Here is a 12,815-nt window from a genome sequence, read left to right as displayed (position 1 = left end):
GAATTGCGAGCTCATTATGCTTTTGCATCTCCTTTCCCAGAAGGGAAAGGTAAGATATCTTGTTTTTATGATTGGAGTTTACAATATGCAATCATTTAGGCCTATTTAGAGTCATCTCTTGCGCGCCTATTTCAGATTTCAGCAATATACGATCAACAGGTAATTCTTCCATCAAATAGAGGATGACTTGTAGACGAATCCAATAAAAACATTTTCATCCACAAACACATTTGTTATAATATAGCAAGTATTCAGCTAGAGACCTAAACTATAGTTACTAGTATGCTGCTAGTCCCATGCGCGGTGACAGAACGTCCGGTGTAGGAAGTGTGTGCACAATTATTCTTAGATATACGAGTCCGAATTCAATCCTTGAGTGATGTGATCTTTTCCTAACGCTCTTAACGGCAGCTTTAGAAAGATGGACATGACGCTTATTATAGTAAAGATTGACAAGGGAGCTGTCGTATTAACTGGTTTATAACGAAACCTGCCGCAATTATCCTATAATTTTATGAAGCATGTGGTAGAAATATGCACGCACATATGCATCCACTAGGGAATTCAAATGCGCCCTAAAAGGAATACGAACGCGCAAGGGTAAAAGGTAGAAGTTGAAATCAGAATTTTGAGCTGATCACACCACTTTAGGAGCACAAATTAATAGAACTATATGCGCTCAGGACGTTAAGCCCTAGAACCTGAAAAAGTAAGCCTCAGCTCATCCCACAATGACTTATACTAATTGGTTTGTTATTCACGCCTTCACAGAATCATTGCTAGCTGTTGTCCCACTCAGTCACATCATACACCCAGTAGAGATACACTATGACAAATAGCAATAAAATTATTTAAATATATTCATAGCTGAGCCATTGTGTGACTACCAGAGTTTAAATCGAGAACTAATCATGTTATACTCAATATATATATCTAATGGAAGTAATATAAAATAATATACCAATAGAACATGAGTTTGAGCCATTTCTCTCGGGGCTCTTATTGGTAACAGTGCACCACTAATATAACCTTGTGCATAAGAGGTTCAAAGGCTTACTAATTGACTACTTGGCATAGTTGTGTACCGCCCCTTAGTACAAAATTAGTTCTTAGTCTAAGAAGCTTACAGCATAATAGTGCCTTAGCCTGCATATGTACATGACTACCGGCTGCTTCAAAAGGTGCCGGCTATCGCTTACCAGGAAAGCACTGATAAAAATTAGAGGTGTTCACCATATCCTCAATATAAGCAATGCGCTGCATTACTGGCCATTACTCCTATTTTGTAATATGAGAGAAGACGGATGATTTCTACTACCTCACACCACCAGCTGCATTTTTCACATTTTCATAAAACAGAGGAAGAGAGTAGTTCGCAGTGACTAATATAACAACTTATATATCAAATTTCTATGAGAATTGTTTTTTTCACTTTATGGAAACTTCAAACCATATTAAACTAAACCAAAAATCACTTGGCTTACCCTTCCCTTGGTGTTGATACCATCATTTGCTGTCTGTACACTTTGCAATAGTACATGATAAATCTGCTGACAGACAAATTAAAACATTGACATCTTGATTATATTCCAGGCCAGCTAAAACCCAGCACTCCTTTTTGTAGTGAAAATATTTAAACAGGTCATTAACCGAACAATTGAAAACTCAACAGTTATAAGCTCCGCTAACTTTGAAAATGTTGCCATAGCAACACCACAGAGGAATTTATTGCGACAGACCTGAATTCTTTAACAACTTTATGCATGGCTTTTGTCGTGAGTGAAGATTCTAAACTACGTGTAATCTTGCGTAAACATAAACATGGAACCATGAAAACTTATTATATCAAACTTATATGAAACTTATTTATATATCAACTTAACATGTTGATATAAAGTTGGCACAACCACTCGTGCCCGCATACACCAGCCAATTTACTCACTGAATCACTTATAAGTAAACTTGTAAGTGATTTTATGTAAAGAGTTACGTTGTCACCCAAAATAATAATGCATACTAATATGGGGTTAATTTTAAATTGATACGCAATAGTGTACCATCAGCAGACAACTCCAAAGTTATTATGCCATCTACTGTACATTATTGTTGCATTTTCTCTGTGCCCTTCGCCATCAAAACATGAGTTTACAGAAGTTTAATTGTGAAAGGAGTACGTAGCCTGGCTCCATGTAGAAATGATACTTGAGCTGTTTCACTGTATAAAATGCATAGGATTGCCTCAATAGATGAAACCAGTGCTTTACTACACATGTATTATTTAATATTCTACTGCAATACACAGAGTGGATCACACCGCTGTGGTGTACAACAGACCTCTCTTCTTTAAAAAGCCCTATAAAAATGCTCACCTAGGCTAAAGGATTATGTTGTGATTTCCTACAGACCAGCCGTGGTGTATCACTGCTTCCCTGGCAGTATACATGTATTATGGGTTTTTCATTACAGAATGTGCAAAGCACCCTTCTCTTGTAGTCGGTGCGCAGAACTTGGAACTTTCAACGAAACGCAACTCTCTTGAACTAATGCATACAAAATCATTTAAAAGGCTTTGGCCAATTACCACCAGCATAATCATAATCTTGAGGTATAAATTGAGGTTTATGTGTTTTTATAAAGCACAATATCCCTTCCCCAGTTTGTGTTCCCGAGATTCACAACCCTACTCATAGCACATTGGTTTACTAAAAACTTGTCTATATAGTCAGTGACATTACCACGAACAGAGAGTTTGTCATAGTACGGAAAGGGAGGTTGGCCGGCTCGCTTAGCCCGCCTTGCAGCAGTCCTATAGCACTTCCAGGGCTGCGATTCTAACACCAGGTACTGACAGGAATTAGATATGTTCATTAAAAAGTCATCCAGCCCTGCATCGCCATGATTTATATGAATCCATAGAGTAACAGAGAAACAGAATATAACATCGGCTTTGTCGGTTTCTCCAATTTTCAAAACTCCGCCGCTAGCATCTCCTCTAGACATGAGGTCGAATTGCTCAAAGCACACCTGAATGAACAAAAATACTGGTGAAACAAAAGAAGTGCCACAAACAATTGCTCGTAGCTCTATGGAGGACGAGCTAAATGCTTTAAAAAATGATTACACGCATAGAAATGAAAGTGTTAGATCTTCGGTTGAACAACAAATCTGAAAAACGAAAAGTATTTTGCACAAAAACTTAACTAGCGCCTAGCAAGTCCACATACAACTACACAGCTGAGTGATATGTGTCAGGATTTAAAAAAATGCAAAGGTCAGCTAATGGGGTCAGCTTTTGTGACCTTTTTACAGAGGAGACAGCAACTGTTAGCCTTTTAATCAAATTATAAACTTGCTTGTCACCAAGCAGACTTCATAATGTACCAAATGAATAAGAAAAAAGTTAGAAAAGAAGAATAACAAAGAATAAGAAAAACAAAAAATAAAGTGTGCGAAGACTAAATGCATGGTGTTTCACTTTAGGGTCCTGAGGGGTTATATTCAAGTGAAACAGGTTGTAGACAGACCCTTTTATGTAGAAACACCAAATTTTGTGACAAGAACAATAGTTTCTTTGTACGTCATCCAATAACCTTAGGAGACTAAATCTGCTCAATACATCTCCCTTGAGGTTTGTTGTACCAAACAGCAATATATAGCATCCCTTCCGGAATAACTACATCGATTTGCGCAACACCTGACCCTTTCATTGTTTTCGATTCTACTAACCTTTGGAGACCACAAGTCTTTTGTATACATTTAGTTTAAATACCTGCGGATAGTGCTGCGCATATTTAGCCTGAGCACACTGAATAAGATTCTCATCGATGTCTACTCCTCGCACTTGCACAGGCAATTGAAGAAGGGAACTCAGCCATTGGTATAGCTCTAGAGTAAGATCCTATAATTAAAACTCACTATATAGCGACTACAAAACCCATGGCTTTTAATAGGAAAGCGTTGCAACATTGATAACTGTTTCGCAGAGCATAAATAGCTAATAATACACAAAAATAATACCCAAAATAAAATGCATAAACTATAATTAAAAACTATATTAAAAGTAGGTATAGAAAACTCCCAATACTTTCACTGAGTTTGATGAGAAAATAAGATGCTATAATGGCAGAAACATTTAAAAAAAACACCTTAATAACAAAAGTTAATACTGAAGTCTGATGATATGATGATATACAGCCCCCAAGGATAGCCGATGGCTATCATGTGGGCGGGGTTTAATGATCGAGCTCTGTTAGGTTTGTGCTAGCCTGGGTTTCGGAGCTAACACAATCGAGCTAAACGTAGGATTACTACCTGCGCCAATTAACCACCTTGCTACATTTTTGCTCGCCCATCTAGCAAACCCTATTACAACTGGAGAGTATACGGCAACAATGTGCTGTAACGAGGAATCTGTTCAGCAGCACAATTTGTAGCATAGACAGTTACTAAATGTGTATTGAGAGGCCGAAACATTCATCTTACAAGCTGATACAATTTGCTAGCAGTTAACATATGCAGATCTTGTAATCCAAGTTGCAATTATTCATAACTATGAAAAGTTTTTTTCAAGTTGCTAAACTCGAATGTATTTTTTAACGTAATTAATATACTTAACAATGTTGTATAAAAGTTCTTTTGACTGATTCATGTTCGCAACATTTTCCTGCAAAAAACTGACTTTTTATATACGGTATGATAAAAATTGAGTGATGAGCGAGCATCTGTTTAGATAACGGCCTTGGGGTTACCAAATGGTATGTCACAAATTTTCAAATTTATAAAATACATAATAATAATCTATCAAAATATAAAAATAATTATACAAAATCAAGTAGCATATACGATCAATGTTTATATGAATTGCAGGTACTAAAATAAACCATTTGATTAAAATGAGTTTGTAGCATTAGCTTCAAGTAGGTATCTAAAAGTATTGGTCTCCTGTCGCTTTCATTCCTTTCATACTCTTTTGAGTTGTGAAATTCATCTTCACTGTCTCCTAACCTAAAACCTTTTCCACGGCTGAACCAGTTGATATTAGCATCAAAATGAAATTTTTAGCCGTGCTAGTATTCATTTTGATCATCTCGAATAGTTTTACGAAAACGAACTGTTATAAACAGGCAATGCTGGTTGCACATGTGTGATAAGCACAAATAATAACTGTATTACAGTAGCTCAGAGCATATCGAATTAACCGAAGCTGAAAATCAGTTGCTATAATGAAAACTTTTGATGAATGAATAATGAACTATTTTAAGGATTTTAATAAGATATACAGTCAAACATGGATAACTCGACCACGGATATCTCGAACAAATGGTTAATTCGAACGGTTTCTTTGGTCCGTTCCCACGTAATAATAAATTGCTATAGATAACTCAAACTCAACACTGTTAACTCGAACTGTTTTTTTCCAACGGCTACCGAAACGGTTGTTATCGCTTTAGAAAATCACTTTATTCCAAGCCATAGAGGTAGACCTCAACTTTTCCTAATTCATAAGCGTCGTTATTACCACCATCGGCAAAATATTTTTGTCAACGACTTTTCTAAAGGTTTGGTGAAATTTGATTTATACCAAACATCCGCTTAGCGATCGCCCTTCGGAAGCAAGGTAAAGTGAGGTAATCTTTGCATAAACTTCAAGAAAAATCGGCAAAATTGATCGTGGATAAAACGCTCAAAAGAAAAAGATGTCTTTTCTTTTGAGCATTTCAACAACGATCAAGTTTTGCCAATGTCAATCTAAAAAAACGTCCTGGCAATAACATCACCTCAAACAACAAACCAATCTCAAGTGATAGAAAAATCTCTATACTTTTTGATAAAAACGTTTTAAACTTTACATTAGAAGCATTTAATTTGAAACAAGCTATTTGTGCTTTTGATTTATATTATAGTTTGTATATGTGCATGTATCTACTAATAAATAAGTAAATACATGGACTTGTGACAGTGCTCTGATAACTCGGACGCTCTGATAATTCGAACACTTTCGCTCGGTCCCGTGAAGTTCGAGTTATACATGTTTGACTGTATATATAACCGTGAATTATTGGAGGTTGGTTCTCTAGAACCTCGAGGACAGGAGAGGACAACTCCAATTTTTTGCCCCAGCCTACATCCTTCATTAGACCATAATTCTTAGGGAGAACCCTGCACCCACCCATCTGACATGGCCCAAAGTACTGTCAAGTTAACAGTTTATATAAAATGTAGTTAGCCGATTAGAAGACAACTTGTGCTCATTGTTTGAAGTAACCAATTACAATAGATATCTCTAAGAAAGGTAAATATAACTGTTAACTACAAATGGTTTTTAACGCTTGCACAGCTTCACATGTTACACACCTGTTAGCACAATGCTTCGGTAGGCCTAGGTATAAAGCTAAACAAACCATATTTGAATAATGCAATAACCAAAGTTTACTAAAAGCTTTTTACAGTGACTACAACTTTGACTCTAACTAGAAAAGGTTACATACATATAAGTTCAACTATTTTCGGTTTGGAGGGTCAACTCCAAACCGAAATCTACATTACAATAATATTCTCTCAAGAATTTTGTATTTAACCAGGGTTATGATGCATTAGAACTGCATCGCAGTACACAGTAATTTTGTAGTACATTATAACATTATAATGAGTAGTAGACATTTGCTGTTCCGGAAAATGCACTACTACTGCAAATTGCCAACTGCGATCTACTTCCATGATGCATTACCTGAAACCAGGCAACTTATGCAGACTGCGAATGCGCATTCTTCAAAACTTTAAACTACATGTGTACTGCGACTGCACATTAGTATGAGGTTGATACTGTAGATCTACTGACACTAATGGCTTTCTAAGTGTCTGTGCTGTATTGTATGAAATTTTCGGATACTACCTATGTTTAGCAAGTTCATGAACTTGTAGTCAACTCTCAAATCATTTTGGAATAGGGAGTCAAGCATTATCACCATTCCCATAGGGTTTTTGTACCGTATGCCCGTTAGCATTATGTATATTAAAACCATAATATAGTGTCATCTTGACTATATGGAATATGGCGATTTTCATAAACTTGTTTGCCCACTCAAACTCAAGTTTGAGAAACATTCACATCTTGAAACTGTGTTGTGGTTGTGTTTCAGTCAATTCAATACTTAATTCTGTGAAAGCTTTTATTGATGAAAAATTGCTGAATGTGTAATTCAAAAGTTCCCTCTACATCTAGCACTATGAAATATGCACACTCTGCAGTAGGTAATGCCGCCACTGCACCAATACTGTTTTCTTCATTTAGCAAATATTTGCACTGCATGTATACTAAATGCTGAGCAATAGATAATGCAATTATACTGCATGGTTACAACATGCTTGTTACAGCTACTGCTCTGCTAATGCAACTACATAGACATCCGGGCTAAAATTTACCACAATTGTAATGCATTTTTCATATAGGTATCAGTGAGTACCAGCGCATAGTTAAAAGTCAAATGCCTGACCTTGACATAGTTCTAGAATGATGACTATTGAGCGATTGCTAAGAGGAAGGTACGCAAGACTCAACTCCATATACTATCTGCACAGATATATCCTGAATGCATTATCAGATATAAAATACTAAATCTTATGACTCAAAAATAGAAACAACTAAGCCCCAGTTCCCTACCAAAGCTACTTTCCACAGTTACAGAAATGTAACGACTGCATGCCTAAATGTGAATGGGATAAGCGAAGCGTACATATAACAAGCACATTATGCTCTCTCAGAATCGCACTTCAATAGCCAAACTAGACTATGTGCAAAAAAGTTTAATGCCAACATTTACAAGTCACTGCAGATTGATTTTTTAAACAATATGTTATCTTTATGGAAAGTTACTAGAAAATTTTTGACTAATTTGTTACATTGCCTTATTATTAATCGTCATTTATTAAGATGCGTACACCTGTGTTGCAGCCAATATCTATACAGCGAATAGTTTTCCTGCACTGAAGACCATCAAAATGAATATTAGTCAACTGTGTAATGTATTGCATTCGCTCAGTGACACTGTTAAACTTGTAATAGTCGGGGAAATTCCCATATCTCGCGGAACCAGGAGAAACAGAATCGTTTGGCATGACTCCGGAGGCTGTTGAAGTAAGCGTGTTTCCGGTATATAAGCATGAGAAGGTTCGCCCGTAAAACTATACTGAAGTTGCAGTCGATAAGCTATGCAGACGTATGCAGTTGATAAGCTGCATACCGTATGTGCTGGGGGAGCGTAAATTAACGCGGCGAAATTACTAGATAGTCGAAACAGGCTGCAGACGATGGACTTAACGCTGGACTTGCCAGCTTTCATCGTATAGGTTCACTCTTCTTCTCCCGTTGAACATACCTAAGCCGTGCGGAAAGTGTGCCTCTTAGATTTACTCCATTAGCCAAAATTTGTCAATTGGGCTATATTAAACTATGACTAAAAGTGGTAGCAATGTATTAAAAGTGTTAGTATGTTCAATGTTGCCTGTGCGATGAGAGAACAATCATTGACTTGTGTTCCCTGCCAGTGTGTGAAGAGCTGTCACGGTAGACAGGTTTTTTGCGAATATTATTAATGACTGGTTTTTCTTTTAGTTGTTGCTGTTGAAAATTATTGTTGTCGGTCAAACTTGCATCAGCTCATTGTATGAGCTTGATGGTGCTATATGCTTTATCATTAGCTAGAATGCGACGTGAGATCGTGTCTTATTTTTCTGCGTCTATCAGGAAGTGTATCAATTTTGAGCTTTTCTTGGGCAACCGTGACATTTTCTTTTCCTTTGTACACAATCTAGATGTGCTTTTGCTTTTCAAGGCAAACTAGAACTTCAGCATTGAGTGGGTCAGAAGACTTTGCTATGGTAACATAAACCTTTTTCTCGTTTCTCAGTCTAGACCTTTAATGCGCGTGCCAGTGCAGAGCAGATATGGTGGTGGCAGTACATGTTCATCTGTTTTACCAAGTGTTGTGCCAAAGCATTCGGAAGCTATTAACCATCGATGTATCATTCCATTAATAGATTAGATATAGGTAGATGTAGTTTATAATTATTACATTTTATATTTTATTTACCAGTTTCTTACATGATAAATTTTATCCAAATTTACTTTATATGTAGCTTACATTTTTGGTAATTCATATGATTTGCCTGGGAGTTCTTTATAGTGCTTTATTTACCCAATAAACTTTTTCAAGTCCTTAATTCAAGCCAAGTAAAGTTGCGAACTTAAAAAAAAATCAGGATTTCCCATTATTCAACTCAAGACAATTTAATCTCGAGACTCCTAAAATCTTATAAAGAAACGATTATATACTTTGTAACTATATAATTATGATCTAAGTTGATGGCAACTATTGTTTCCATCATTTTTTTCTGTCTAGGTTGGTATAATTCAGTCTTTATTGTTGGAACCTTGCTTCAGTTTCACCTCTTTAAGCATAGGAAGTGACTGATGAATCCAGATGTCAATTAGTCATCTTATATACATCCTAAGGCAGGGGTTCCCAACCAGGGCGGAATTCCCGGAGGGGGGGGGGGGTGAATTTTGAACATACAGAGGGAACAGAGAGGTGTCTGACTTTTTAGATTTTTTGTTTGTATCCTGTAGTGCAAGTTCAAGTGCCTTCCTTTAACAATTTCCACTTTCCACCATAAGTAATACTAGTCAACTGCCATGCTTACATGTTCAGCTACGTCCAGGCATGAATGCTATGCTTATAGTATGATAAGGGAACCAGGGGAATTTCCCTCTGGTTGGGAACCCCTGTAGTATGATGTTCAGTAGTGCTGCATTTTTGTTGGCTGCATGTACCAAGTAATAGTGGATAATAATAACAGTAATTACTCAACATTCAACAGCGTAGCTGCAGTACAGAACATTCTGCTTTTCATCAGGTCAGTATATATTATATAATTTACATGTGTGTATTTGTTGGTGCGTATGAGTGTGTAATATTGTTCAAACTACAAATTTCATGCTAAAATATGGCTTAAATATTGAACTAATAATAACTTTCATTACAAAATGAGTACTAGCAAGAAACGAAAATATGATGCAAGCTACATGCAATATGGATTTCAGTGTCTAGTTACCAACGGTGAAGAAAAGCCACGATGTGTATTATGCATGAAAGTATTGGGCAAGGATTCAATGCGACCCAACAAATTGAAGTATCATCTCTCCTCAGTACATTCCCAACACACACAGCAAAGGATCAAAACTTCTTTGGGTGACATGGAAAACAGCTCAAGCAGATGAGGCTAGACACGAGTGGGGCTTTTCATGAATCAAACCCCAAACTACTGGAGGCCTCGTACAAGGTAGCATATGAAATTGCTAATCAGAAAAAGCCACATACCCTCGGAGAAGATTTAATAAAACCATGTACACTGATGATGGCGGAACATATATTGGGAAAAGAGGCTGAGAAGCTAGCTGCAGTGTCATTGTCTAAGAACACCGTGCAGAGAAGGATTAGCAACATAGCCAATGACATTAACGATCAGGTTGTCCAGCAGATAAAGTTATCTCCATTTGGGCTCTTTGCTATTCAGCTGGATGAGTCAACTGATGTAGCTTCATGCTCACAGCTAATGGTGTATGCCCGATATGTACACAATGAAGAAGTAAAAGAAGAATTTCTGTTTTGTTTACCTCTGGAAGCCACAACCAAAGCTAAAGACATTTTTTGTTGTCCCTAACTTTTTCGAGGAAGTAGATCTAAAATGGGAAAATGTTACTGGCTGTTGTACAGATGGGGCACCAGCTATGCTAGGCACAAGATCAGGCTTTCAAGCTCTTGTGAAAAAGTGTCATCTAATGTAAAGAGCACTCACTGTATGCTGCACCGGCATGCACTGGCAGTTAGAACCCTTCCTTCATCATTCTCCATTGTCTTACAGGAAATAATTGAATTAGTTAACTACATAAAGAGCAATGCACTGCACACAAGGCTATTTAAAGGTTGACTTGCAACAAAATTCACATTACAGTTATTTGGTATCAAAAGATTCACCATGTCTTACTCTGTTGTATTGTAGGTGCCAAATATGTGGAAATGTGATTACCAGCCCTTAAAAGCTCAAAAACGAAAAGCCGCTGTAGATTGGAATCTCTTTATTTCTCTGACGTATCCATGAAATTTATTTATTGTCTTGTCACAGATGTTCTCACGTGAATTGAAAGGCTAATAAAAAGCTCAATATAAAACATATCATAGCACTAGTTTATGACAAACACTTCGGGTTTTACCAAAGACCCCATATCAAATATAGATACTCACTACTTTACAGTTTTGTTTCGGCCTGGTCTAATCGGCAAGTCGTAATCTGATCATGTTACCCAATACTTCATAAATAATTTTTGCAGCACTTTTCGATTATCACAGGGGACCAACAGGCTCGTCATGATTATCAGACAATGATATGTACTCCTTCGAGCTAAGGTTAAAAAATTAAACAAATTTTCACAGTAGGTTATAAGATATCAGTGCTGAAAGTGACAGCATTACAATGACAATAAAATAGACGCGTAAGAACAATAGACATGGTTTTATTGAATGCGTGAAGTATATTTGTGTAAATATTTCGACGAATGAGGTTGCATGAAAGTGTAAACAGAAACCATCTACCACAGCTACGTCCCATTTGAGCAGTTTTGGAAAGAGAATCCAAACTACGGCGGTCTCGTGTGGCTGCGATTGATCATTTTTTAGCTTTTAAGAGCTTGTAATCACATTTCCACATATTTTGAACCTACAACACACCAGAGTAAGACATCGTGAATCTTTTCATATCAAATAACTGTAATGTGAAGTTTGTTGCAAGTCAACCTTTAAGGTACTTTGCAAAGACATGGATGCCGAGCATCAAACAGGTTTGTATCACACAAATGTTCGTTGGTTATCAAGAGGTAATGTCACAGCTCGAGTTTTCAGCCTCCGAAATGAACTGATATTGTTTACCGGGCTACAAGGAAAAGAGAGTTTCCATAAAAATCTCACAGACAACTAGATTATTCAGATTGCATATCTAGCAGATATTTTTGAGCAGTTTAATCAACTAAATCTGAGGATGCAGGGTCCTAATACTGACATGATTAGATTTATCAACCAGCCGAATGCTTTTCAAGCAAAGCTGATGAACTGGAAAAGGAAAGTCTGCTGTGGAAACGTTGCAATATTTGAAAGCTTAGACAACTTGCTGGACAGTGGCAACTTGGCTCTTTCTGCTGAAATCTAGGATGAGATTGCAGAACATCTACAACACCTTCACACAGAGTTCAAAAGATATTTCCCCAAAATACCCAGTGAAGACTTGGACCTGACCATCAATTTATTTCAGTGTGAAGTCAACATGGTACCAGATGACTGTCAGGATGAGTTTCTAGAGTTAAAATTTGACTCGGCTGCAAAACTTTCATTTGGAACAATGTCAATTGCTGACTTTTGGCCAAGAGTGACCACATGTTATCCCGAGGTAGCGAAAATTGCACTTCACAAACTGCTGCCATTTGTGACTACATATCTGTGTGAGTCAGGCTTCTCAGCATTACATGTACTTACCGTTAAGTCTAAAGCTGTGATCAATACATGGTACAAAATGATCTGCGTTGTGCTCTGTCCAAAACAAAGCCTCGCATTGAAGTACGGTGCGCGAATGGGCGGCAGCAAAAATCTCAATAATTACATAGTTACATGTTGTATAAAATTATTTCCTTATGTGTTTGTACTTGTACAATAAAGTCTCATTATAATTTGTATTTGTTTGTGTTTTTAGCCATGTAGTACGTGTGGGGG

General features: G+C 37.0%; 2 protein-coding genes across 2 annotated transcripts; one reads left to right on the top strand and one right to left on the bottom strand.

The window, feature by feature from the left end:
• Positions 1–2,346: 2,346 nt before the first annotated feature.
• Positions 2,347–8,115, bottom strand: LOC137400204 (pre-miRNA 5'-monophosphate methyltransferase-like). Its single transcript, XM_068086527.1, has 3 exons — positions 7,939–8,115; positions 3,770–3,898; positions 2,347–3,024 (listed from the first exon to the last, which is right to left on the bottom strand). The coding sequence occupies exons 1-3, from the start codon at positions 8,113–8,115 to the stop codon at positions 2,620–2,622; spliced, it is 711 nt and encodes a 236-aa protein (XP_067942628.1). The 3' UTR covers positions 2,347–2,619.
• A 2,157-nt stretch (positions 8,116–10,272) lies between these two features.
• LOC137400599 (protein FAM200C-like) lies at positions 10,273–10,719 on the top strand. The gene has a single exon (XM_068086929.1). It carries the CDS (start codon positions 10,273–10,275, stop codon positions 10,717–10,719), a length of 447 nt encoding a protein of 148 aa, XP_067943030.1.
• The last annotated feature ends 2,096 nt before the right edge of the window (positions 10,720–12,815 follow it).

Source organism: Watersipora subatra, chromosome 7, assembly GCF_963576615.1.
Source record: "Watersipora subatra chromosome 7, tzWatSuba1.1, whole genome shotgun sequence".
Classification (NCBI taxonomy): Eukaryota; Metazoa; Bryozoa; class Gymnolaemata; order Cheilostomatida; family Watersiporidae; genus Watersipora; species Watersipora subatra.
The sequence above is the reverse complement of the archived record's forward strand: the minus strand, read 5'-3'. Positions and strand labels throughout refer to the sequence as shown.

What these genes read in the sequence shown, in the direction of transcription:
- LOC137400204 (XM_068086527.1), bottom strand. Translation starts at nt 8,115, where the DNA reads ATGCCAAACGATTCTGTTTCTCCTGGTTCCGCGAGATATGGGAATTTC. An exon ending in ATATTGGCTGCAACACAGGT is followed by an intron (nt 3,899 to 7,938) that starts GTACGCATCTTA and finishes TTTTAATTATAG; the next exon opens with GATCTTACTCTAGAGCTATA. An exon ending in ATGCGCAGCACTATCCGCAG is followed by an intron (nt 3,025 to 3,769) that starts GTATTTAAACTA and finishes TTGTTCATTCAG; the next exon opens with GTGTGCTTTGAGCAATTCGA.
- LOC137400599 (XM_068086929.1), top strand. Translation starts at nt 10,273, where the DNA reads ATGAGGCTAGACACGAGTGGGGCTTTTCATGAATCAAACCCCAAACTA.